At 34.6% G+C, this 27,423-nt stretch overlaps 4 protein-coding genes across 6 annotated transcripts in view; 3 read left to right on the forward strand and 1 right to left on the reverse strand.

Moving 5' to 3' along the window:
- Positions 1-7,277: 7,277 nt before the first annotated feature.
- LOC144568435 (histone-lysine N-methyltransferase ATX3-like) lies at positions 7,278-10,713 on the forward strand. The gene is made up of 7 exons (XM_078318791.1): positions 7,278-7,449; positions 9,171-9,226; positions 9,317-9,494; positions 9,630-9,728; positions 9,986-10,054; positions 10,293-10,355; positions 10,648-10,713. Exons 2-7 carry the CDS (start codon positions 9,195-9,197, stop codon positions 10,696-10,698), a joined length of 492 nt encoding a protein of 163 aa, XP_078174917.1. The 5' UTR covers positions 7,278-7,449; positions 9,171-9,194; the 3' UTR covers positions 10,699-10,713.
- Positions 10,714-11,613: 900 nt separating this feature from the next.
- LOC144568651 (G2/mitotic-specific cyclin S13-7-like) overlaps positions 11,614-27,423 on the reverse strand; it is an 80,526-nt gene continuing 64,716 nt past the window's right edge. Inside the window, exons 3-6 of the mRNA XM_078319023.1 lie at positions 13,374-13,622; positions 12,768-12,926; positions 12,334-12,512; positions 11,614-11,854 (exon numbers count right to left, since the gene is read on the reverse strand). Coding sequence (XP_078175149.1) covers positions 11,713-11,854; positions 12,334-12,512; positions 12,768-12,926; positions 13,374-13,622 — 729 coding nt within the window. The 3' untranslated portion in view covers positions 11,614-11,712. The remainder of the gene's footprint in view (positions 11,855-12,333; positions 12,513-12,767; positions 12,927-13,373; positions 13,623-27,423) is intronic.
- Positions 15,739-19,678, forward strand: LOC144568389 (uncharacterized). Of its 3 annotated transcripts, none has more exons than XM_078318731.1 (5): positions 15,739-15,960; positions 16,213-16,302; positions 17,359-17,553; positions 18,215-18,469; positions 19,314-19,678. In XM_078318731.1, exons 1-5 carry the CDS (start codon positions 15,905-15,907, stop codon positions 19,405-19,407), a joined length of 690 nt encoding a protein of 229 aa, XP_078174857.1. In that variant the 5' UTR covers positions 15,739-15,904; the 3' UTR covers positions 19,408-19,678. The 3 variants fall into 3 exon arrangements, with proteins under 3 accessions (XP_078174857.1, XP_078174858.1, XP_078174859.1); XM_078318732.1 differs by having other exon boundaries at positions 15,911-16,017; XM_078318733.1 differs by lacking the exon at positions 15,739-15,960 and adding an exon at positions 16,089-16,126.
- Positions 21,975-25,700, forward strand: LOC144568776 (uncharacterized). Its single transcript, XM_078319161.1, has 5 exons — positions 21,975-23,069; positions 23,237-23,293; positions 24,280-24,316; positions 24,804-25,060; positions 25,221-25,700. Exons 1-5 carry the CDS (start codon positions 23,014-23,016, stop codon positions 25,294-25,296), a joined length of 483 nt encoding a protein of 160 aa, XP_078175287.1. The 5' UTR covers positions 21,975-23,013; the 3' UTR covers positions 25,297-25,700.

Raw genomic sequence — 27,423 nt, forward strand, 5'->3', positions numbered from 1 at the left:
ACGGTTTGGATCGATGATTTAGAGTTTGAAAATGTAAACAATGCTTGTTGTAACTTGTTGTAACTCAAAAAATGTTGTAACTTGATCCCTCCTCATATATATATATATGAGGAGGGTTCCAATGCCTCATTTTTTTTATACCTCATATTTTATATCTTCATTTTCTTCATATTCAAAATCTAAATTGTCGATCCGAACCATTCAACATGATATCCATACTAAAATATGGTTAGCGATGAAATTTTATAATTTTTGAAATTTTTTTACTATTTTTTAAGATGGGTAGAAAATCACTGTTTTTGAACGGTTCAAAAACAGTGATTTTGCACCTATCTTAAAAAATAGCAAAAAAATTCCAAAAAATATAAAATTTCATCTCCATGCATATTTTAGTATAAATATTTTGTTGAACGGTTCGGATCGACAATTTGGACTATGAAAATGAAAATATAAAATATGAGGTATGATGAGGTATGAACAAAATGAGGCATTGGAACCCTCCTATATATATATATATATATGGACTTGGCTACGGTGCTATGGGTAGCTAAGAGGCCTCCCGTGCTATGGCTCAATATTCGACTTTTCAAAATCCTAACGGTCGATCCGAACCGTTCATCTTTTTCTCCATATTAATATGTGTTTGGAGACCAAATTTTAGATTTTTTGGAATTTTTTTACTATTTCTTTAGATTTATTGAAAATCCCTGTTTTCAGCAAATCTGGACCATAAAAAAACAGCGATTTTCAATAAATCTAAAGAAATAGTAAAAAAAATTCCAAAAAATCTAAAATTTGGTATGTTCGGATCGACAGTTAGGATTTTGAAAACTCGAAATCCGAGCCGTTGCACGGAGGGGCTCTATGCTATGCATAGCATGCTAGCATATTCCTATATATGAGCTAGGCTACGGTGAGTTGCGAAGTAAAGCAACTATTTTACTTCACGCTCATATTTTGTGATTTTAAAGTTCAAAATGTCGATCCGAACAGTTCATCTTGTTCTTCAGATTGAAATGTGCTTGGAGACCAAATTTTACATTTTTTTAGAATTTTTTTACTATTTATTAAGCAATTTTGAAAGTCGCTGATCTGATGGTCCAAAAAATTTTACTGTTTTTTACTGTTCACAGCAAAACAGCAATTTTAAAAAATGCTTAATAAATAGTAAAAAAATTCCAAAAAATGTAAAATTTGGTCTCCAAGCACATTTCAATATGGATTAAACATCTAACGGTGAGCTACGGTGAGTTGCGAAGTAAAACGCGTTTCTACTTCACGCCGTATTTTTATTTTGAAAGTCCAAACGACCGATCCGAACCGTTAGATGTTTAATCCATATTGAAATGTGCTTGGAGACCAAATTTTACATTTTTTGGAATTTTTTTACTATTTATTAAGCATTTTTTAAAATTGCTGTTTTGCTGTGAACAGTAAAAAACAGTAAAATTTTCTGGACAATCAGATCAGCGACTTTCAAAATTACTTAATAAATAGTAAAAAACTTCCAAAAAATGTAAAATTTGGTCTCTGATATCTCAATATTATATCTAAATTACAGCCCTGATTTACACTAAAACCTGTGTTTTAGAGCCTATAAAAGTGGACTTTGTACTTATATTTCGATGAAATGTGGTACTGCTATGCTTTGTTTGGTATTTTGCAGGAAAAAGGGCGAAAAACTAGATCTGATAATTTTTCATACGGCCCGTATGACATTCCCTACGGGCCGTACAAGATCTGCCCAACCACACAGAAGGTTTCCACAACAGAGGCACAAAGTCTCCAAGACAAAGCACAGGCATACGGCCCGTACGGATTCCCATACGGCCCGTAGGGCACTAATTCAGAAAATTCAGCTGGAATCTGAAATGAGCATAATTTAAGGAGGCCGAAAAGGAAGCCTCTTGAGGCGCGATCTGGGGCATTAAATAAGATATTTCCTCACCAAAAAAAGGGGATTCACCACTGGAACTTGGACAAGCTTGCTTGGAGCAAAAGACAAGAGGAGGAGAAGAGGAAGAGAAGTGAAAAACGCGAGTTTGCAACGGATCTTCGGATTTTCCACTGTTTTGTCATGAACTCTTTCATTTCTTGTTATTTGTGTTATCTTATGAACATGAGTAGCTAATTTACTTTGTTTCTAGGGTTAAGATGTAGTTTCTAGTTTGGTTTTGTTTGCATGCTACTTGGATTTTGTGTTGAATGCTTTGTTTTTACCTTGTTGAGTAGTATTTTGATTGTTTTATTTGTGTTTGCTTGAATTGATTAGTCATCCCGTTAGATGAATGCGCACATCTAAGTGTTAGGAGCCAAGTCTATGACATTTAATCCAACCGAATAAAGTATATGAAGTAGGGTGAAACCAAGGAGTACCCGAAAGGTGAAACTTTCCTTGAGGCGAAAGTCCTTGGATACTTTTAGTAAACCAACAAGTAACTTGGATAAATTAGGCCAAAATGCGAAAGTTGAGGTTTAACGCATCTAAGAGGGAAGTATTTGAGTCCGGTAATCGGGTACTAAGCCAAAATGCGAAAGTTGAGGTTAGGTATCTAGATCTGGTCGATAGAAACCCTAAACATTAGCATCAACGCAGAAAACAGTAGCTGCAGCATTAACTCGGGGTGCCCTACGGGCCGTATGCCTCGGGGCTGAACAGAAATGAAATCTGAACCCTGGAAACGCTTTTTTATCATTTGAAAACAACTTTAATTCTCTTTATTGTCTTTTAAACTTGTCATAAATCATTAGAATTGTTAGAACCGAACCAAACCAATTTCTATCACTTCTAGAATCTCAAGTAATTTTAAGACGAGTCCGGCCATTTTCTTCCGTCCCTGTGGATAGATACCTGAGCATACTCATCGATAGGATAGTACACTTGCTATCTGATTTGACAGAGTATAACAAAGGTTTAAAAGGTATAGCTTGCTATACTGAAACTTTGTAGCATATATTCTGTGCGAACAGTCTCCAAGCACATTTCAATATGGAGAACAAGATGAACGGTTCGGATCGACGTTTTGAACTTAAAAATCGCAAAATATGAGCGTGAAGTAAAATAGTCGCTTTACTTCGCAACTCACCGTAGCCCATCTATATATATATATTTACTTTTGTTTTGATTGGTATAAACTATAAAGAGTTCACAAAAATGATTGATCTAGATGTTGATTTTGACTTGTTGATTCATACATACATAAATAAAAAAGATAATTTTTATTCTTATGTAGTAAAAATTATTTAGATTAAATTAGCTAATTACGGTTTTTATTTGACATATAAATTTTTAGAATTTTCGCTGTTAGAAAATAAAAACTTAAAGGCACGCTGAAAAAAAAAAAATTTTAAACCTCTCTTCGACTATATTATTTTAATTGCTGTTGTGAATGAGCAATTAATTAATTTTAAAATTATTTTCAAATTGGATCTGAATTGACTATAACCTGGGATCTATTAAGCATCCCGGTATATAATTTTAAAATTATTTTCAATTTTTTTAAAATTATATATTTTCCTTTTTTACCTCTCTTTTTTTTCTTAAAGTATTTTGCCTTTTCTACCCCTTTTCTTTTGCCAAGGATACGAGAATAAAATAACGTATTCTTTAATCCGTGCCAGTAGGAATTTTAATGGTTTGCATAGCAAATTTAATAATAAAATAGAACATTAAAGAAATGGAACTGTAGTACAGTTAGTTAGAAAAAAAAATCTTTAAAATTGACTATTCAAAGATTGAGAGTAGGGCTGCTAACGAGCCGAGTTAGCTCGAGTTATGGACAACTCGAATTCAACTCGGAAGATAGTGAGTCGAGTTGACTCGAGTTGAGATTATTGAGCCGAGCTGGCTCGCTGACTCGAATTCAACTCGCGAGTAACTCGAGTTGGCTCGTGACTCGTGAGTCAACTCGTTTAAGGTGTTGAAATGTTGAACATTTGAACTTATGATTGTTGTTATGTAATAATATGAGAAGTAAATATTGAATTAACAAACAATTCACAACAAATGATTAAATGAAATGAATTGGGTCAACTTGAGTCAGTCACATCTAGTTGGGAAAATAAAATAAGTCAAAAATTACGAAGAAAATCATCAATCAAACGAGTCACGAGTTGTAACGAGCGAGTTCAGTCCAACTCAAACTCAACTCGTTTAACTCACGAGTTACTCAACTCGAGTCAGAATAACTCGAATTTTAAACGAACGAGTTGTTAGCGAGTTCGTTACCGAGCTGAGTTTGAGTAACTCACGAGTCGCGAGCTTTTTATACAGCCCTAATTGAGAGTCCGAGTCCCGCTCACGACTTCACAGCCTATGTGAAAATTTCCAAAAATAAAAGATAAGACATCCAATTAACAGCTGTCAAAGTTGGAATGCAGTGATTCTGTTATTTTCTTTCTTGGTGGTGGGAGATCACCATTTTAAGTTGTTGTTCCCCTTAATTCGTGGGAAATTCTTCATGTCACATCAAAGAAATTTGTACCTTTCTTTGGTCAGCAATTATATTTGTACGTGTTCTCATTTATCCTTAGAATAGCTTAATTGTTGCAACTTTTCCAACCTCGATCACTTCTCCGTTCTGCCAGATGGCAAAGACTGCCAACCTGTACACCCACTGGAATACCTAATTAGTGCCAGCTTGTCAACGGCTTTCTAGTTTCGGAAATAAAAGCTCATCAATGCCTGCAGTTAGAGTTTTGCTAATACCCTAAACGGGTTATCCGAACCCGGTCCGCCCGTACCCGTTACCCAAGGTATCCGTACTTGTGCCCGGTATAGGCGGGTACAGATTTGAGACGGACCGGACACCAATATTTGAGAAAAAAATCCGTCCAACCCGTACCCGCTTTACCCATACTCTAAACCTGCCTACCCGGATCCGTTGTATCCGTACCCGTACCCATTTACCCGAATACTTTACCCGTTCTACCCGCACCCTTTACCCGTTTATCCTTTACCCGTTTACTTTTAAAATTCAAATTTTGAAAAAATTTTGCCACCGGTTCACTATAAAAAAAAAAAAAAAGTAAAAAAAAATACCCGTACTCTACCCGAGGTACCCGTTACCCGAGACGGGCATGGGTATGAAACGGATAGAGTATAGTTTTTTAAAAAATTACCCCTACCTACCCGTACCCGTTCTACCCGACTACCCGTCCTACCCGTACCCGCCCTACTCGTTACCCGTACCCTACCCGAGAGCACAACACTACCTGCGGTGAGACCTTCAATTTTGACAGATGCTGGACTTCTATTTTTTCTTCTTTTTTTTTACCAAGTCTCCGAATGTTCGTATATTCGTATGGAAATATATTAGAAAATTTTATGGTATTACTTTTAATTTGTTGAATATAGTCAATATGAGCTTAAATTCCAAATTCAACATAGAGCAATTAATATTTAGTCTAAAGTTCACCGCATCTTTTCTTATTGAGATAATAGCGATAAATTAACAAAATATAATAAGCAAATTCTATCAAGGACATGAAAGATTTTGGACCGTACGTTCATCTCTGTTATTTTCTTAATATTTTAATGATCAAACGGTTCTGATATTTTTACAATTAAATTTGTCCGTTGAAAATGAACGGAATATTTTATCAGAAGGGTAAAATAGTCAATTCAATTAGTGAAAACGTCATGTTCTATTTCCTGCGTCTTTGAATCAGATCCTGATTGGAGAGGAGAGATAATTAATGTAACTAGTAATAATTATTGCTCTTGATAATTAAAGTTTGAAAATAATTAATGTAGGACCAAATGCGCGCATTACTTGAAATTTCTATCTTAATTTAGTTTTACGAAATTATATATGTTAAACTCGATAGTCTTTTCACATTGAGATAATAGAGGAAAAAATAAAATAAAATAAATCTAAAAATTTCATCTGAACTCCAGCAGTGTAAGGATTTGAAGAAACAATTGACAGTTCTCAGTTTACCAAGGTATATATAATGTCTCAAAATTACATTTAGATGGACTATGCAAGAAAGGTGAAATTGACAAGGCATTGGATTTTGTAAACAGACTCAACATTAGGTTTAGGCAAAGCATGCATGTACTCAAAAGAAAGCCCAAGTTCAAAGTTCCTCACAGCAAAATAAGAAAGCCCAAAATTAATGCCTGAAGAAAAATAAATAAACATAAGCCCAAATACCCAACTATCTCCTCGAATAATGTATACCTGAACAATACCAAAAGATTCATCTTTGGTACCGGGATGCCAGAAGGAATCTATCTCGTATTATCATTCGAGATCAAACAGTACTCAAAAGGACTACAGTGTAAATCATACATTTTATGTTTCCCAAATGAAGTGCAACAGTAACAAGGTCCAAGCAAGTTCTATGCACATGTACAAAAACTATAATATTTTAATATTATTTATGTAAATGGAGTAAAGCTAATATACTTATAAGTGTACCAAGTGTACCGTACACTTAACCTTAGGGCCATTAGATTTTTTTAAAAGTCGTACTACCATGACTTTTAAAGAAATCTGACGGTCATAAAGTTAAGTGTACGGTACACTTAAGTGTATATTAGCTTTACTTTATGTACATGACTACTTTTTACAATTTTAGTCACATTAGTTGCATAAATTTTTGGTTATCACATAACATCATCATCAAGTCCAGATGTATTAGTCACGTCATGTCACGTTATATTTTTCTTTCACTAATTAAATGGATAAAATAATAAATAATAATATAATAAAAAACTGTAAGCTTAATTAAATATAAAGGTTACAAATGCTAATCAAATGGATAAAATAATAAATGATAATATAATAAAAAAAATGTAAGCTTAATTAAATATAATGGTTACAAATGCGGAACACAGTGATATGATGATACTATATAGCACATATTAATCAATTTTATGGATTAATATTTTTATTTTGAAAGTTGATATAGTCGATCCGAACCATTCAACGTAATTTTTATATGAAAATATATTTATAGGTCAAATTTTATATTTTTAAATTTTTTTTTACTATTAGAAAATTGCTCGATCAATTGATATAAAGATTCTTTAGATTAATAATACAAATTTTTTATCTATCTAAAAGTCAGCAAAAAAATATAAATTTAGTTAATACTTAATACTGAATTGATAAATCTTGAAAACAAAAATATTAAAAATATTAATCCAATAGTACGAAGGAAGGTACGCTTGCTACTGTTCATCAGTTCATAGCCTTGTATTTCTTTCTAAATGCGAGAGAGCAAACAAAAGTTTCCGATAAAGCCTGCTACTTAATAAAATGGTGACGGAGATGCCATGGCCATGGTCATTGGCTCATTGCCTTTCTCCGACAAAAATCTCTACACTGCCACAGTGCCACCACTTCTGTCTCTTCAATATTTGTATCGCCATCTCCCATTAAACTGCAGTTCAACGAGCTGATTCAGATAGAGGGTGGAATTGAAGGGGAACTTTCTAAGGTTAATTCTCTTTTGATTTTGATACCTATACGCTATACCCACTAGTTTGGCATTACAAGTTAAAATGGTATGCTTTATCTTAAACCTATTTGCAAGATCTATGTTAATGCTCAAGGAAAATTTTATATGTTCCATGCTAAAATAGAAAAGGTGTAGGTTGGGATGCAGACAAGCTAAAGCAGGAAAACAATATTAGTATTTTTGGCACTCGTGTTTTAATTTTTAACTTGGAGATCGATGGATCCATTGCAAAATATGAGTCATTCTCTGTGGTCAAAGAAGGGAATAATGCAGATTTACTGCTTTCTAAGTAAGAACTTTCCCCAAATGTGAAAATTAATTTTTTATTGTGCAGTTACACATCCTTTTCCTTTAATTACCATTGGTATGTTTACTTTTGGAAATAAAATATTCGTAAGACGCTTAGATTAGGAAATAATTAATCCGAGCCATCCAAACTAGCTAGGGTTTTGCATAGGGTGTGTCCGCCAGTTGTTTAGAGTTGGCCATTGATTTGAGCCGTCGTCTCTTCTAGAATTTGAAAAAGGTACCTAAGTATTTGCTTGGAGCCGTTCTGATTATGCTTATTTGATCTGAACCGTCAAACTTAGGGTTTTAGATTACTCTCTTAGGCAGTCACATAAGTACTATATAAAACCCAAGGGAACCGGCGTCTTTTTGTTCATCCATTCCCAAATCAAACAAGTATGAAAAATATTAGAGAAGAGAAGGCTTCAAATTAAATCTCTCACTGCATTATATGAGTATTGCAAAAATAGATGTGGCCATTGCGGTACTGAAATCTGAGACTGAGGTAAGTTTTCGCCACTTTTATTTCTTTAAAAGGTAGTGGACTCGTTTGCGCAAAATTAAGTTGCGGTAAAATTGATCAAAGCAGTTGATTTTTGGTGCATGTTCAAAATTCCTATAATTTAACTTTTTATTTTGAATCTAATGCATTTTTTTGTGCAACATCCTGACTAGGGTTTTGGATAGGTTACCTATCTTAATTATTGGTGTGATATCTTGATCATGTTTTATTTGATATAAACCATCCGAGTTTGTGCATTGGGTTTGGTGCCTTATTGTTTTGTTTGGAGTGCTCCAGATTGGGGTATTCTCTTCATCTGAGCTTTATGGGTTGTAGGGTGTCTTTATGGGTTACAGGGTGCCTTTATGGGTTGTCCGGAGCCATCCACATAAGGAATTAGCCTGTTTGATTAGGCTAGATATTTTGAATCATCAAGATAGGGTTTCTGCTCAATGTTTTTAGCTACCACAAGCTTTAAAATGCTAACACATATAACAGAAGTATAATCATGCTAACAATTTGCTTAACTGAATAATAAATTTTGTTTAGCCGAGTAGGTGTCCAAGACGAAAGAAGTTTCACATTTGAGGGTTGGTTGAGCCTCAAAATTAGTTACTGGAAACTTAATTTTATGTTTCTTTAATTGAGGTTGATTGCATTTGGTATATATCCTTATGTACATTATCACTGATGATTGGTATCATATATAATATCAACTAAGCATATACTGATATACAGTCCAAATGATTATATCTGCAGTCTGCTTGACCTTAACTTTTAATTTGGATTGATTATTCTATGTCAGGGTCCTGTGCAGTTGCAGTAATGGTATAAAGCTAACCCCTATAACCCTGGTTTAATTATTTCTAGAGCTACACTTTTAAAGTTTTTGTATTTTATTTTTGCATAGGACTACGGATGGGTGGAAGCAGGAATGATATTTCCTTTTCTAGACAATGTAGACAGGTATGCAGCTAATTGTCACATCTTGTGGTAATATGTGTCAATTGATTATTCGAAGTAGAAAGTTTTCTATATTCCTGTTTCACTTTTCAGATTTCAAGGCCAGAGACCGGGTAAGCTCAGAGCCAGGTTTGTAGCTGCTATAGAGGAAGCATTTTTGGCTGAGCGTGGCTTTTTTGAGCTCGGATCTCGTTCTGCTCAGGGGCCAGCAGACAGTGATTCTGCTGATGTGGTCCCTGGATCAAGCCATGTCCAAGAAGGTTCTTCTAACGTAAGAAATACTTATGCTTCTGCTTTAATCTTTTAAATGGATGTGGAATTCATCTTTAATACTATAACTTATCTCAATGCATTTAATTTTGGGATGGGCTTTCTGAATTGGTAATTTTGTTTGTTCTGTCTTCAGGGTGGGAATGGAACATGCAAAGGCTGTGAAAGAACCATTTCTTTCACAAAGAATAAGAAGTCTGAGTCTGATCAGCAACTATGTATAGCATGTAGCAAGGTCTGTTGCACTTTTTACTGCTTTACCCTTAATGTGCTTCTAGAATAGAATCATCTTTATCATGAAGAAAAAAATATATTTGTCGAATTGACTCGAACATTTAAATGATACAAATTTGGCGCATGTAAAGTTGTAAACACAAACACAAGTTCATGCTCTATTTAGAACATGTATTTCTTTGACATACAAATATTGCATCGTCTTTTAACATAAGGTTTTTCTGTTTTGTTTATATATTTGGTTTGGTGGCTGTGCAGCTATACAAGGAAAGGCGCTATTGTGGTGTGTGTGAGAGAGTCTGGTACGATACAGATGGGGGGTCCTTTGTAAGTACCTTTAGCTTATAACAATTATTAGACAGGTTCACGGGTATGATCCTTGATTGGTACTCAATATATGTATGTGATCAGTACTTGACAAGAAAGTTGAACCTTGAAACATGTTCTCCATAAAACATGAAACAAACAAAACTTAAAACCCCAAAAGGACAAATTTATAATTCATTCTTAGCTTGTTTATGTTTTTTATTACTCATCTTTGTGGTTCTTGTGCAATTTTCATTAGACTCAATGTGACGGGTGTGAGATCTGGGTTCACACAGAGTGCATAAAAACATACACAGAAGAGGTTTGTCATTCTTATCTTCTTGCATTTATTATGTGAATTTTTAAGTATTTTGGGTACTTTCATTGAACCTGGTTGTGATAGGCATCAGTAGATGTGTGGACGTTAGAATTTGAGATGGGGTACTGTCTGAGTTAGTTGTGCCATCTAAATCATGATTTATATGATCAGACTGATGTCCATTGGACATGATGTATTTTTTTCATCTAATATGTGTTTGAACTTGATATCCAGTTCTCAATTATTTTAGTTATTGACACTGATAAAAACTTGTAATTATTGTTAATTTGTGCAGTGCCAGCCTAACTGCTATGCAAGGATTGTGACATTGCATGAGAAAAATTGAATTGTGTTCATAACCAAAGAGGACGTATGTATCACATGTGACGTAATTTTTTATTTTGCATAGCATCGAACTATTTCTCGATATTTTACTGACGTGCAAACCTTTTTTTGTGCTTGCAGATTTGATTACAATTTCACTGATGAAAGTGGAGTCAAGTGCCTCTGCCAAGCGCCGAACTGCCACGATACATGGTGTGACTCTTTTAACTACGTCCACAATATCTCTTCCTTTTGCTTAATGAGCTATTGTGGTTTCCTTGTTCCATTCTTTTTAAGCATTGAATCTATTCATGTGAATTCTAATTGAATAATAAATTGTATAGATGGCATAGAGTATAGACTTCATAGGTTGTTTGCTTAAGATTTCATCCTAATTGTTAGCACTTTGTCTGAAAAGTGAAAATTGATAGAACAAAAATATCATTCTTTCATTTCTTCTACTGTGTTGCAATATTACGTGTTGTGTGCTGAAGATGGAGGAACACAGATAATTCTGACTGAAATAGTACATCAGATCCAGATGTGTTTTAGCCTACTATCCTTGCTCCAGCAGAAGAACATTGATTTGATTATTAATTTACAATTGATGTGCACTAATCTGTCTCAGCAAAAATCCCTATTCAAATATATAAATATTAACTAAACAATTTTGCTACTGAAAATGTATAACATGATCTGACAAAACGGAAAGGACGACCCTGAGAGTTAGAATGGAAGGAAGAGCTTAACATAGTCTTACTTTACAAAAAAAAAATATTTCTAATCAGGTAATCATAATTTCTCAAAAGGAAAGATACAATTCATGTAAAAATAATCAAGTGAATAAGTTTATTACTCTCATACTTAATTATGTTCCTGAACACTAGTATATAATACAAGGAGTAACAATAAAGCAATTAACTACTTATCACACACTGACTTCCTTATCACATTTTGAGTTCGTAGTGTAATAGAGATGTAAAAGAAAAATAGAACAAGAAGTGAAGCGATGAACTTGTTTATCAAATTGGTAATATCAATTGTTCCAGGCTTCAACTTCTGCTGGAGCATACAACGCCACCTTTTGAAACCTTTCATGCGAGTACTTGTTATATACGGCATTCAATATGCTCTTGGGAGCCTGTGAATGTGCATACCTCAAAATCTGTGCGCATTCTCTGTTACAGTACCAGTACCAAATAGTATTAGATGATTTCATAGTCCAAGCAGTTAGAAACTTGTACCTATCATGTATGGGTCAGTTCTTAAAGGTACTGAAATTTTTGGAACGAAATTTATGTTGGTTCAACATAATTTGTTTTGTCAAAATTCTAAGAAATTATTTTCTATTTTTATGAAGATAAGAGTTCTTATGAATAATTTTATTGATGAAATTATAATATCCTTTAAATCACTTTTAGCAAACTACTAAAGACTAACTAAAAACAATTGCTAAAGGTTAAAAAAAATCATTGATTTGATATAATAAAATAAAACTTGTATATTCATTTTAGCCGGTCCAAACCTGCTTCTTTTCGGTTTCAACTAATCGCAACAGAAGAAGTAAAAATTACTACAGTAATTAACTAGAATTAAACTTTGATATAAAATAGATCTTGAACTACTAAATAATCAAAGGAAAGGAGAGAAGACGCACGTCAATTGTGGCTCAGAGTATCTGGTGCAGCGTTGGAGTTTCTTAGTCCAGAGGGGATTTTTCTTAAGGGTACATCTTGCTACATAAACAGAAGAAGCAGCAAGCAACGAAGGAAACATCTCAATGAGAAAGTGTTGTGTTAATGCCAACTCAGAGAAGAAGAATATCATGCATTCTGTCTACAAAATTACCAAGACAAAAAAAGAAAAATTAAATAGACTCTATATGAAAGACCACAGGAATAGCTCAACATATTATATTACCATACAAAAATGTTAATCTCTTCTCTAGCAATTTCTTCGAAAAAACGCTGGATAAAAATGAGCAAGAGAGGAGGCTAGGGAAAGAGTTCCCATGTCCAAAAAAGCTTTTAGAGTTACACTTGAAATCATTCAATAAACATAGAACTAAAATAAAAGAGAGAAAACATATACCTCTTTGTCCACCTTTTCGATGTTTATATATCTAACTAAAAACATATATGGGGTAGGCAAACTAAGACACCACTGAAGTCTATTCAAAATCCTTTTTTCCATTTTAAGGACATCACTTGTGTTATATCTCAGCATCCATATGTCGCTAAAATCTTCGAGCTATTAAATTATGAAAAAAAAATCACTTAGTTCTCTTTTGTACAATTTATCCAAAGTATGTTACCATTTTGCAAAAAGTGACCCTACATATTTCAGTATTTGCATTTTGCAACTAAACACAAATAAGTTGAGATGTAAATGAAGTGCAGCTCTTAAGTTGGTGTAATAAAAGAGATAAGATCAATTAATATATGGACCTGCAGTGAACCTCTGATATTCAGATTTAACTTGGAACTTCATCAGGCCAAGGTAGTCACCAATATGGATAAAGTGGTACAGAACAGTTTAGTTTGGTTGGCTGAAAAGGTCAAGCAATATATATATATATTTTTTTTTTCTGTAGTAATAACTGACTATGCTATTGGTGATCAGTATTTGCAAATGACCCAAAATAAAAGAAGAAAGGTTTCCAAATTAGAGAAATATGTGTTGTAACAAACGACGTACCAGCGGTTTATAAACCTCCTCGTATTTTGAAGCAATATGCATAGCGCACATGCCAACTAGCTTGGCCTCCACCCTCTCTACACTCTCTTGAGAGAGAAACCGATCAAATATGGAAACGGTGAGATAGAGGGTTTCAGGACTTAAATGAAGCTTCTGGTGCTCCTCTACAATCAAATTGACCAGAGAAGCTCGTACTCTTGGTGTGATTCTTGAATATGAACTAAAGTAATTGTGTGGTCGACTTTCTCCCTAAAAGTTGTATGACAGAAAAATTCAATTTTTAGATGAAATCATGTTAACCATTGTTAAAATTAGTACCTCTTCAGATAGAGCTAGGAATATGCTGTCAGATCGAGTATGCAACTTTTTTTTTTAATATAAATGCACTGGGTCAGACCCAACCTGACAACAGATCAAGAAATAAATATATGCTGACCTGATCATATCTGATCACCTGTTAACGTACCAGATGGGTTCTGGTAAACTATGAGTTTGTTGTTTTCAGACTGCACGGTTACATTCTGTTTTTTTTCTTAAATTTATGATACTTGTAAAATTATCCGGTGAAGGCTAAGCAATTAGCAACAATGTGCGATTATAGGGCTAATTAAGGCTTCAGTAAGAACACAACAAGAAGGAATCTTATCTACCTCAACTAGCTTGTGAAAACTATGTATATCTTCGGCGTATTCTTCAATTGGGTCCGTTTGCTTCTCAGGAGCAATCTTTTGGAAATATATAAAAAGAGGTACATAGTTAGTATAATGGAGTCTTAGATATGAATGAAAAATCATTAAGGAATAGAGATAGAGATAACATGTAAGTATAGTCCAGGTATGAGGCAGAGACAGATACTGCACAACAGAAGCATATACAATACCTTTGTGCTTTCAGTTTGCTTTAAATACAAACCAATGACTAATTGGTCCTTTTTGTTAAATAAAAAAAATGCAACTAATAAGAGAATATTTATGCCATGCGCTAGGACAGGTATATATAATATCTTGTTGCTATTTCAGGCCATGCCAGTAGATCATATTGGATTTAGTCAAGGAGGAGAAAAGAATGATTTAATTTACTCAGCTACAATTAATTAACCACAAGTCATCACAAAAGTGGGGAAGGAAAGAAACTTCACCTGCATTGCGAAAAGTTGATTGAATTTATATTTAGAACTGAAACTGAAGGTTAAGAAACTGAGAAGAGGGATGATGCTAAATCGCTTAAACCAGCGATGTAATAAATTGGATAAGACCTCCAGTAGCTGCCTCTTCTTTGACATTTTGTGTTTATTTCCTGTAGGAAATTTAATCAGTTACTCAAGGTTAGTCTTTAATTTGATAAAATATGCCTTGTTAGAAAAGCTATTATAAAGAAAGGTATTATTAACAAAGTTTATCTATTATATAAATTACTATAAAACTATGTGCTGTGTTGACTTATGAGGCATGTTAAACTCTTATCTTCTTAGCAAACATTCTGGTTCAAAATCCTAGTTTCAACATCCACCTTGTTCGTAGTTTAAATTGCATAATGGTTTGAATTTAAAGAATCAGAACAAGTACATGACATACCTCTCTCTCTCTCTCTCTGCTGCTGTTGTATCTGTTGCGCAACAAGAGGAGAGAATTAGAAGAAGAGGAGAGAAAGAGGAGATGAGAGAAAATGCCGTTTGTGTCTCGAGTCTCTCTGGTTGCTATTTAAAAGGAGTGGAGCGGATTTCCATTTTTAACATAATTAATAACCGTCATTAAAGTCCTATTTTGGCTAAAGAATTGAACAGACTAATTTTGTCTTCATGCTGTGCATTAATTATATTCAATGTCCTATTTTGATCTATAGTCTTTACGCTGTATGAAACCAAATCTGCTCTGTTAAAATATGTCCTATTTTGGCTAAAGAATCGAACAGAGTAATTTTGGCTTCATGCGACACATTAATTCTATTTAAAGTCCTATTTTGATCTATAGTATTTATGCTGTATGAAACCAAAACTGCTCTGTTAAAATCTTTACGCTGTGGCCCGTCATAGAAAATATATTAAGAAAATTTTGTCCCCAAGTAAATATGGAAACGGGAACTGCTCAGTTAAATTATGTTAAGATCAAATATGGAAATGGAAACGGAAACTTTGAGAAAATTCTGTTAAAATCAAATATGGAAAGTTGGAAACTACTCTGTTAAATTTTGTCCCCAAAAAAAATATAAAATTAGACATTTAGAAACGGAATTGAAGTACTTTTAGAGAGCAAATACATAATTTCCAAGTTTTCTATGGGTATATAAGAAATTTCCGGCCCATAGTTTCTTTATTCCCCCACCGCCTTTTCCATTCTCTTTGGCGCTCTTTCTTGATTTCTTCCGTAAAGAAATATTAAGCTACGGCCTGGCTTCTTTGCCAAACTCTTCAGCGCTCGCTTTCTCCTCCCTCTTCTCCAAACCCTCCTCCGTTTCTTTCCACCTCGCCTAATCAGAAGTAGCTCTTCTTTTCCTCTCCCTTCTCTCCTTGCAACACACCTTCGACAATTGAGATGGCCCGATCACCGGCGCAGTCACTTCAAGAAAAATCTGGTTCACCTATTGCAAGGTGCGCCATGGACCAGTTCCCCTCCAACATAGGTTGATCTAGTTTAGATCGGCCAAGGTACATGGTTTGGTTTGGTTGTTGTAGGAGGTTCGCTATAGAATTTAGATGGTACCAATTCATTTACCGGTTAGGTCCAGTATGGTACTGTACAAACAAGATGGCCGAGGTATTCTAATTTGTTCATTGTTCTTTTTATTGTTTGTTCTCTTTTGGAATTTTATAACCCTAGCTCTTAACCCTTGCTCTAATCAGGTCTGATCCAAAGCGTGGGGGCCATGAGTTGGCAAGTAATGAAATGGTTCTCAGCGACTGTTACACCAAGAAAGATCACGGACTTAAGAGGTAAAATACCTCACATGGCTATGTTTTAGCCAATGTGCTCTTTTTGTTTTCAACAACTATTTTTGGATTTTATGATATTATCTTTCTAGTTGCGAAAAGTTTGATTTTATGGATTTTATGATACTGGTACATCTAATAATTGGTTGGGGAAACTGGAAATTGATTTTTCATATGGTCAAAGGGCCTACATTTGAATAATGGCAATTTAGATGGTATTGTTAGGGATGAGGTTCAGTGTTTCTCACTTATCTTCATTGCTCTCTTCTGTACTGATACCTATGCTGCTGATATGTAGCAGCTTTTTCAGCTTTATAGATAAACTATTGTTTTTACCTTTAAATTTCCAACTATGTATGTTTTACCTTACCTTGCATTTGCAAGCTTATTGGAGATTAAATTACTTTAATTGTATTGGTGTTTGTTTATAGTGAAGTAGATAAAGTAGTGTTAAATAAAAAGGCTAAATTGTCCACATGCACTATGTAGAAAAAGTAATAAGGGTAAATGGTGTCAAAAGTTGAGCCTGTGGTGATTTAAGTTTAAAGAACCTGTTGAGCTGTTTTAACTAACTTTGATATAAAAGCATCTTAAAGCACTTCCTTTTGGCGCCATAAAGCACCTGAAAACTTGCCCAACACACTTTGTACTATCAGGGACGAGATTCAATGTCCATCATTTGTTGTCATTGCCTTTGTTTACCTATGATACCAGTCTGGTGCTCATATTTAGCATCTGTTCTGGCATTTTAGATTAACCTATAATCATATTTCTGACACTTTAAGTGAGCATTTCTTCCTTTAAAATTGTTTCAAGTCAACAGAAGGTCGTTGTCTGAACTTTTATCTTACCTTTTATGTATGGCCTGTATTTGGTGCTGGTAATTTCACTGATGTATCTTTCTCGTTCTTTTCTCTTAGACATTTATTTTACTTGTGTTCCCCTGACTCATGGTTAGCTATTTAGGTCCATGGCTTTAGTGGGCTCTCTGTGGATTGTGGTTGGAGTTGCATATTATTGACAAAACTAATTATTTGTTAACTACTTTTTCCTCCAAAGGGCAAGAGAAGACAATGAGCCGAGGGTATGGAAATATCGGCCTATGAGCCCGGATGACTGCCAGGAAGCCTACGACTATACTCCCACCGGCGCTGGTGCTACCACCCGGTACATTGCTAGGTATGGAGGTTTCGCCTTACGGACTTCTTTTCGATCTTTCACTGGGTGTCACTACCAAGAAAAAAAATTTAAGAGGTACATAGTCTCTGCCATCTCTTCTTTAGTACATTTTAAAAAACTGAACTTGTTAAGCTCTTTTTGGTGCCCTTTGAGCCTTGAGCTAAAAAATGGCAACTCTTTACCTTGCGTTTTGCAAGCTAAGTTGAGATTAAGTTACTTTAATGTATTGGTGTTTGGTTATAGTGAAGTAAATGAAGTAGTGGTAAATAACAATGCCAAATTGTCCGCATATACTATACAAGTCATATGGATAAATTGTGCCAAAAGTTGAGGTTGTGGTGATTTAAATTCAAAAAACCTGTTGGGCTGTATTTAACTTATTTTGCTTTAAGAACGCCTTAAAGCACTCCCTTTTGGCACCAAATGCAATTGGTACTATTAGGGATGAGATTCAATGTTCCTCATTTGTTGTCATTGCCCTCTGTTTACCTATGTGCAAGTCTGTTGCTTGTATGCTGCATCTATTCTGGTATTTTAGATAAACTTGTAATAATCATACTTCTAACACTTGAAGCTTGTATCTTTACCTTTAAACTTTTATAAGTCAACAGAAGGTCATTTTCTGAATCTTTATTGTACCTTTTATGTATGGCCTGGCGGAGTGAGGTCTCTGTGGGCTTGGAGTTGCATATTATTGACAAAACTAATTATTTGTTTACAACTTTTACTTTCAAAGGGCAAGACAGGACAGCCAGCAGAGGTTAGATGACAAAACAGTAGAGAATGAACTATATTCACCCTCTACGACCACTTGTACCGAGTACTGGCCCTACAGCTCAGAACTAAGCCCGTCGAGCCCCCTTTATGTTCCCAGCTGGTCCTACAGTCCCAGGAGCTCGGGTACCCCACCGTACGTTCCTGGGTGCTGGTCCTATAGTCCTACGAGCCCAAATCACTGCCAGGAGGCCCAGGGCACTGGTTCTACTATCAGGTATGATGTTACGGATGGAGGCTTTGCCTTAGGGACCTACCTTTAGGGCTTTCAATAGGTGTCAATACCAAGAAGAAAAGGAATTTAAGCAACAAATAGTCTCTGAAATCTCTTCTTTAGTATATTTTAAAAAAAGTTAAACTTGTTCAGCTCTTTCTTAGGCTGAACTATATATTGCAACTTTACCCTGTGTTTTGCAAACTAAATGGTGATTAAATTAACATAAATAATTGGTGTTTGGTTATAGTAAAGCAAATGAAGTAGTGTTACAAAAAAAAGGCCAAATTTGCTGCATATACTATGCAAGTAAATGTAATATGGGTAAAAATAGTCCCAGAAGTTAGAAGTTGTGGTTATTTAAGTTGAAAGCACCTGTTGATCTGCTTTAACTTACTTTGCTATAAAAGAACCTTAACCACTTCCTTTTGGCACACCTTGAAACACCTTAAAACTTGCCAAATGCAATTGGTACTAATTAGGTATAAGATTCAATGTCCCTCATTTGGTGTCATTGTCCTTGTATGATGCAATTCTGGTGCTCGTGTGAAGCATCTATGACAGCAATGTAGATAAACCTATGATCATTCTTCTAACACTTCAATTTTGTATCTTTTCCTTTAATAATGTTCCAAGTCATCAGAAGGTAATTGGCTGAACCTTTATCTTACCTTTTAAGTATGGCTTGGATTTTATGGTGGTAATTCCACTGATTTTTTTTTTTTTTTTTTTTCTTTTCTTGTGTGTTTCCCTCACTCATGACCGAGTGAGGTCACTTTGGTTTTAGTGGTTGGAGTTACATATTATTGACAAAACTAATTATTTGTGAACAACTTCTCTTTCAAAGGGACAGTGAGCAGACGATCGATGAAAAAGGAGCTGAGGGAGAACTAAAATCACCAGAGTACTCTCCTTCTTCATATGGGTTGCAGTCCCGGTAACTGGATGGAAAGCCCGATGACCCCACCGTACTTCCCAAATTGGTTGCCCAACTCTCCATGAATTGAGATTGAGATTGAGATTTATTTTTCAGATTATGTGTAATTAGACAGATTTTTATTACTTGGACTAATAATTATTCAGAAAGACCATGACAAATCAGGCGAGTGCATGTTCTTCATGCTGAATGTTTTATTATGCTTTTTGATATTAACAAATAAAGCAGCTGCAGCTGGACGTAATTAGTTATTTATCTACCAAACTAGGAGCAATTAATACTAATGTTAAATTGTTTCCTCTAACTATTCCTGGCTCTTCTACACTAATGAATAAACAGAAGCTCATGTAAAGTTCAATACCATTGGTGTTTTTAATATCTTTACCCCAATACGACAATTCTAAAAGACATGGAATGGTACATACCATTGGTCTGGAATTGGAATTGGAGTTAGTATGAAATTACTTAGCTTGCAGGAAATTTGTCTCGAATTTTCCGTTTCAACTGAAATTAGCTAGGTGACTTTGTTTTCTAAAACTTTTAGAAAATTATAATCCTTTCGTGTTTATAATGTGGATGATAATTCCTTGTTGAATCGAGTTTTTGCTGGTTCAATTGTGCTTCTCAGTAATTAACTTGTTTTGTGCTAGGAGAGAGGCGGGCTTAGATAGGCTACTGGCCTTTCTAATTTTATTAGCAGGCCTTTCAGGCAAATGAGCTGTAATAATTAGACTAAAATCTGAATACCGTTGGTAATCGGTACTGTAAATACTTTTTCTTATCAATATACCTTTTAGTGGTCGAACCACTAAACATAAAAAAAAAAACTTGTTTTGTGCTAGATATTAGGGGATAATGAGGGTTGTTTTTGTTTTGTTTTTTGTTCAAAATTGTTCCAGTATTCAAGTCTTACGAAACTACTTTGATCACAACATGTAGTCTTTTGTTTGGTTGAAAAGTACTTTTGTCACCATTCTTAATTAACTTGAAATTACATTTAGACAAACTATTAGTGCTCATCTAATGATATGAAAAGCATTGATAATAGAAACTCATTTTTTTCCTTTTATCAATGTGCTCTCGTACTGTTGCCAAGCTCTCTTTATTCAACTATCTTTGAATTACCCTCTATGCTATTTGCCATTTAGTATTCATGAAATGAAATTTTGAGTTGTAACAAATTCAAAGTGGGTTGTAAACATAGTTTGGGTTTTGCAAGTAGTGCATAAAACATAGTTTGGGTCTTCCGACTTCTGAGGTATGGTGTCCATTTTTTTTAGCAAAAATTCCTTGTTTGTTGTTCCTTCAATGTAACCATGTTTGCTTATTATCAAAATTCTTCAATGATATTTGGTTTGTGAAGTTCACTATAAAGTAATACTAACCAAGACCGAAATCTAGAGATTTTGAATTCTCCAATGGAGATTGGTAGTGATTGTTACGCCTCTTCAAGCTTTATGTTTATTTTTTTATTTTTTGTGGTGGCGAAATACCTCCCTTTTTATCTTCAATGCAACATTTTATAAGTTCCTAATAAAGATCAGCTAAATTCACAAATACATACTCATATCAAGGAAATAAGAATTAAGATAATAATATTACCGCACAAAAATAAAAGTGAAAGGTCAAAGGTGACAATTTTATTATAATTGAGGGAGTATTAATTTGACGTGTGGCTCAAAATAAGACAAAAATGTGACAATTTAATTAAAATAATAAGACGCAAGAAATCAAATTAAACAAAAAATAATAAATAATACAACATAACTAGAAAGAATTTGAAGTCTTCACATATTATATATCAATGGTCACAAAAAGAAACTACACAAAATCCGGCATATTAATGCGAACTGAACAAATTGAACTTTCGGATAAACCCTGCTGCTTCAATCAAAATGTATTTGAACGGTTGTGATTTTCCAAACCGTCACGCAAAATATGAGATATCTCAGAGGAAGCGAATTCGACGGTTGAGATATCTCAGAGATGAGAGATGTATGGCACCTTTAAAAATGAATTCAGTGCAATACCTGACCGTGTAGAATGAAATCTGAATTGTCTGTTTTTATCTGACACAAATCTCAAAGCACATTTGCGCAAATACGCACCAAATTACGTTTGCGCAAATCTGAATCGTCTGTTTTTATCTGACACAAATCTGAAAGCTGTGAGGGTTTCTCTTCACGAATCGGGGCTAAGTTAGGAAAAACTTTGGGGTTGGCCATCGCCATCGCTCTCCTCCGACAAAAATCTGGATACTTCCACCACCTCTTCTCTCTAGTCTCTTCAATTTTAGTATTGTCCATCTCCCATTGAACTCCAGTTCCCTAACTATACCAGAGGTCGCGCTAGAGATTGTATTATGGGTTTCATTTGGGAATTTGTGGAGTTGATTAAATGCATCTGGAAGTTCAATGGGCTGAGTCAGATAAAGTGGTTCAAGGATAATGTTTTAAGAAATTGATGTCTTTCTTGAGGTAAAAGTGGTGTTCGAGGGATTGAGTTTGGTGTTTGTGGAATTGAAGGAATGCTTACTAAGGTTAATTCTCTTTTAATTTTGATACCTATGCTACTAGCTTGGCATTACAATTAAAACGGTATTCTTTATCTTCAACCTTTTTGTACCCATAAAATGGAGGACATTTTAAGTTTGAAGGTTTGCTAGACTCACTACTTTTAGCAATCCTTTATTAGTTTTATTGTTCTATTAAATTTTTTTTACAACCAATTGTTTGCAAGGTTCATGAATTAGAGATATCTAGAAAATATATATTTGTGAATCTGATTTTGTATATGAAATTAACTCATTTACAGCAAAGAAGACACATTTGCACTTGTGCTTCTACTACTAATAATGTGGTGCTTGGGGAACCAAAAAAATTTGCGTTTTGTATCATTTAGCAAAAAAGACAGTTTACTGAAAGTTAAATAAATTCTTGAAGCTCAAGAAAACTAATTATTTTCTTCTTGAACTATTAGCAAGATCTACGTTCATGATTAAGGAAAATTTTATATGTTCATGGTAAAATAGGAAAGCTAAAGCTTGTAGGTTGGGATGCAGCCAAGCTAAAGCTGAAAAAAAGATAAATATTTTTGGTACTCTTAATTAATATTTACTTGGAGATTGATTGATCCATTTGAAAATATGAATTCTCTATGGTTAAAGAAGGGAATAATGCAGATTTAATACTTACCTAGTAAGAACTTTCCCCCAATGTGAAAATTAATTTGTTATTGTGACAGTTACACGTCCTTTTCCACAAATTACCATAAGTATGACACTTAAATTAGGGAATAATTAATCCGAGCCATCCAAACTACCTATGGTTTTGCATAGGTATGTCCGCCAGTTGTTTAGAATTGCCCATTGATTTGAGCCGCCCCTTCTAGAATTTTGAAAAGGTACCTAGGTTTTTGCTTGGAGCCGTTCTGATTTCATGCTTATTTGATCTGAACCGTCAAAATTAGGGTTTTAGATTTTAGGCAGTCATATAAGTACTATATAAGACCCATGGGAGCCGTCATCTTTTTGTTCATCCTTTCCCAAATCAAACAATTATGAAAAATATTATTGAAGGGAAGGCTTAAAATAAATCTCTCACCGCATTATATGAGTATTGTAAAAATAGATGTGGAGAGTGCAGTACTGAAATCTGAGACTATGAGGTAAGTTTTCTCCACTTTTATTTCTTTAGAAGGTAGTGTAATCGTTTGCGCAAAATTAAGTTGCGGTAAAATTGATCAAAATAGGTGATTTTTTGTGCATGTTCAAGATTCCTGTAATTTAAATTGTTTTGCTTTGAGTCTAATGTAATTTTTTTTTTGTTTCTCAGATGCCAAGGGGTAGTGCTTGTGCGAGATGCCGTGCTTGCCAAAAGACAAACAAAAAGGTACTCATTTGTTAATTTTTTGGCAGACTGCCTTGAGTTCTTTTCAAATGTTTGTGGTGAGCATGTGTTGTTTGACAATAAGTACTTACGAGCATTTTTGGAAGCCAAAAGTTGTTTCAGTTGACTGCAGATTATAAATGTTGGAAGCCAAAAAAATTTTCAATTTGAGTGGAGACGAGGATTTTGAGCAACATCCAGACTAGGGTTTTTGATTGGTTACCTATCTTAATTATTGGTGCAATACCCAGATCATGTTTAATTTGATCTGAACTATCCGGATTGGTGTTTGTGGTATGGTGCCTTATTGTTGTTGTTTGGAGTCCTCCAGATTGGAGTATTTTGTTCATCTGGAGTAGCCAAAATTAGGGTTGAACAGGCTGCCTTTGTGGTTTTTCCTGAGCCATCCATGTTAGGAGTTAGCCTATTAGATTACGGTAGATTGTTTGAATCATCAAAATAGAGTTTCTGCTCAAGTGATTTCAGCTACCACGAACTTTTGAAGCCCGATATTCTGGTAGAAGTTTGAAGCACAGCCAACTTATCCTTTTTACTGTCTTAAAGCAAATTAAATGAATTTAAAGATGACATCATGTTTAAATTAGTAACCTAGTTGCTTCAATAAACTAATCAATATTGGTAGAGAAATTTATACATATGCCCATCAGTACTTTATGATTTAGATATTTGTCCATCAAAACTGTTAAATTAGTTATTTCCACATCTTAACAATATTTTATTAATATTCCCATATCTTGATTTAATTAATAAAAAAATGCAGATAAATATTAATAAAAAAATAATGACAATTCTACCCTTACCTTCAAATAGTTATAAAACAATAAAGTCTTCATCGTCCTTAACTGCTTTCTTCCTCTTTCTCACCTTGCTAGCTTTAAACTGGACAATTTGTCACTGGCATGCAACTAGTGAAACATGATCAATCAGTTCTTGTCATCTCTTGTTTTTACCTTGGTACACTTTTGCAGGTACCCCACCTACCACGCTGATTATGCTTACCAACAGGTAATGGTCTCTTTCTTATCAAATAAAACTTTCCACAACTTTGTGCAGTGACTGTGAGGGGATAATTTTGTCTCGATGATAAGGTGGTAATTAGGCACCAGGTCGTAGCAGGCCAGCTCATGAAATATCGTGCCCCACTAGGTCACATGAACAGTAGATCCGTTATTTATAGGTATTTACTGGTGTAGGCCAGTTCAGGAAGTCAGACTAGATCCATTATTGCTAGGATATTTGTCATTGGCATTGGAAGTCTAATAATGATAAATTATATTTTAATCACCTATCAGGATTCAAAATCTTAATCTGTACCCATTGACAAACTGGAATGATCTGGTAAGAGAGAGTTATTACTTTCATTTCTTTTGCTCTGTATCAGTTTATTTGGTATTTATCCGGTTGAACTAGCACCGAAATTCAATCTTTGTCCAGCACCTCACATATTTTATGCTTTCTTGGATTTTAACTTGTGAACTTGTGCAAAAAGCAGGCTCTCTACAGTCAGATGAGTCCACAGTATTATCAGTATGGGCAAACCTCACCATCGCCTGGCTCAGCGCAGCCATACAATTACCCTCAGATTGGGTTCACAACAAATCCAAGAGCTGGTCGTCAAGCTCCACAATTGGGTGCGCTATCACCGTACATCCAACAGCCGACAGCTCTGATCGATTCATCTTTCATAACTCCTGTTCCTTCATCTTTGCATGCCTTCAGCTCCAACCACCCCCTAATCCAAGGGCACCAGTTAATTATTTAATCTTTTATTTAGTTATTTTAAAAATTAAGTTGACAAAGATGTCCTTTCATTTTAGATGGAGGTGTCCCCAGAAATACCCAAATCAGGCTCTGTTTCCTCTTTCATTACATCCTTGACTAGAAATTTAACTTTTCTCTTCCTTTGTAGGTGGTCCCCTTCTCTACCCTTATCCTCTTTTGACTGTCCCCTTGCTGTTTGCACCCACTCAGCCGACTCCTCTTAGGCACTGGAGATAATGCTGACCAGGTGCTGAAGCTTGTCATGGTTGATCAAGGTGGTGAGGAGGTAAGAGAACGTGCAAAGGCCATGAAAGGTGTTATGAAGATTGCATGGATGCGTTATTTACAAAGGCTATGTCGAGCAATTCTATTAATCTCCACAATACTTCAAATTGGCTTGGAGTTTTAGAGTTTAGGGTTTAGGGTTTGAGCAATTATTTAAAGAAAAGTAAAGTGTGGGGAATGATTTATGCAAATGCAAGAAGCTCAGGAATCTTGAGGTTGAATGTGGAATTATAATGATAATTTTATTTTGTATATTTAAAAATCTCATTTGTATAATGACTTGAGAGAATAGACAATACATGTTATTTGTGTTTAATCCTAATTGTATATACATTATATGAAAACTGATGGAATGAATTATTGTTTCGTTTCTTCACTTGAATTGCTGTTATATACTTTATTTATCTAATCTATCTCCCTCAAGGCCTTAAAAGAGTGGTAAGGTTTCGGTACGTCACTAAACATTCATTACGTTTGGAAATAAAATTTGAAGTTCCGGGTCGTGTCATATAGCCCGCGTAGCGAATATATGTTGGGCTTTTTATGGGCCTTCTATGCATTTTATGATTCTCTACCCAGATAATGGAGACCTCCGGTCGTTTTTACCGGGTCGGGTTGTATTCTAACAAAGAATTTGGTTAAAGCATTCTTTTATTACGTTATAACCCCGGAAAAAATAAGAAATGGTTGAAGACGACATCGCCCATCTCTTGATTTGAGTTAATAGTCCTGGAAAAACCTCATATTGCAAAATCTTGATCCTATTTCATTTTTTGGCAAAGGCTTCTATGGACATAAGGACCTATTTGTAAAATGAACATATTTTTATTTTCAAAGTTCAAACAGTCGATCCGAACCGTTCATCTTGTTCTCCATATTAATATGTGCTTGGAGACCAAAGTTTACATTTTTCTGAATTGTTTTACTATTTATTAAGATGGATACAAAATTCAATGGTCTGAATTTGATATTTTTTGTACCCATCTTAATAAATAGTAAAAAAATTCAGAAAAATGTAAACTTTGGTCTCCAAGCACATATTAATATGGAGAACAAGATGAACGGTTCGGATCGACTGTTTGAACTTTGAAAATAAAAATATGTTCATTTTACAAATAGGTCCTTATGTCCATAGAAGCATCACTCTCATTTTTTAATTATATTACTGTTTACTTTTACTATATCCAACCCTTCTATCACACTAAATGCACCTCAGTACTCTCTTTTTATTTTTCAAAAATTTATTATTCGATTAAAATTCATTATAAATAAAATCAATAGTGTAAGAGCAGACTGCAACACAAAATATTAAGAAAGAAAAAGATTCTTTTCCAAAATTTCAGTATAAACTAGTGACATTTTAAAACTTCAATTAGGAAATCTTACAAGCAGACCCAATACAACTATACAAGTGCTAGATACGGTGAACGGGTTGTCCTCAGTTGCGTGAATACAGACTTACAGTGAGCGTGTTCTCCTCATTCGTAATGAAGGGATAGTGTGCGAGATTGAGAGGGTGAGAGTTGTGTGCGAAATCGACAAAGAGTATGCGAGAGAGAGGAGAGAGCGGGAAGGAGGGTCGTGCGGGCACAACAAAGAAATTTTTTTTTTTTTCTGTCTTTTGCATAGGGAAGAGAGGGAGAACAGGAGACTTTAGTACTGGACAAACTTTTTTTTTGCGCTGAATTGTCAATTGTTCTTTTGACATGCACGGATTTTGATGGAAATCGAATGGTCCAAATTTCTAGAGCATTTGGGAGTAGGGATATTTGGGTGCAGTGGAACCCTCCTCATCATGATATAATCCCACGTTCAAACCTAACAAATGAATCAATTGTGCTTTTGATTTAACATTTAATGAAGGCAAGAAAGTAGGAGCAAATACGAATAACATTTTAATTGTACTTGACAAAGAAAAAAAAAACCTCAGCTGTACACACACCAAGACATTTCATCAATTCAGTCTACTTCATTTGCTGATTTCAAAATTAATGAAACAAATACCAACTCAAAGATATCTGAAAATACCTAATCTTACGCAAACATACGTAATAAACTTTCATACA

The sequence above is a fragment of the Carex rostrata genome, chromosome 17, assembly GCF_964058835.1.
Source record: "Carex rostrata chromosome 17, lpCarRost1.2, whole genome shotgun sequence".
In the NCBI taxonomy this organism is placed as follows: domain Eukaryota; kingdom Viridiplantae; phylum Streptophyta; class Magnoliopsida; order Poales; family Cyperaceae; genus Carex; species Carex rostrata.

Coding starts and splice junctions, on each gene's coding strand:
- LOC144568435 (XM_078318791.1), top strand. CDS start 9,195: ATGATATTTCCTTTTCTAGACAATGTAGACAG. Junction 9,729..9,985: donor TATGTATAGCATGTAGCAAG/GTCTGTTGCACT, acceptor GTGGCTGTGCAG/CTATACAAGGAAAGGCGCTA. Junction 10,356..10,647: donor TAAAAACATACACAGAAGAG/GTTTGTCATTCT, acceptor TAATTTGTGCAG/TGCCAGCCTAACTGCTATGC.
- LOC144568389 (XM_078318731.1), top strand. CDS start 15,905: ATGGCCCGATCACCGGCGCAGTCACTTCAAGAAAAATCTGGTTCACCT. Junction 17,554..18,214: donor CAAGAAAAAAAATTTAAGAG/GTACATAGTCTC, acceptor TTACTTTCAAAG/GGCAAGACAGGACAGCCAGC. Junction 18,470..19,313: donor GGCACTGGTTCTACTATCAG/GTATGATGTTAC, acceptor TCTCTTTCAAAG/GGACAGTGAGCAGACGATCG.
- LOC144568776 (XM_078319161.1), top strand. CDS start 23,014: ATGAGTATTGTAAAAATAGATGTGGAGAGTGCAGTACTGAAATCTGAG. Junction 24,317..24,803: donor CTGATTATGCTTACCAACAG/GTAATGGTCTCT, acceptor TGCAAAAAGCAG/GCTCTCTACAGTCAGATGAG. Junction 25,061..25,220: donor CCCCTAATCCAAGGGCACCA/GTTAATTATTTA, acceptor CTTCCTTTGTAG/GTGGTCCCCTTCTCTACCCT.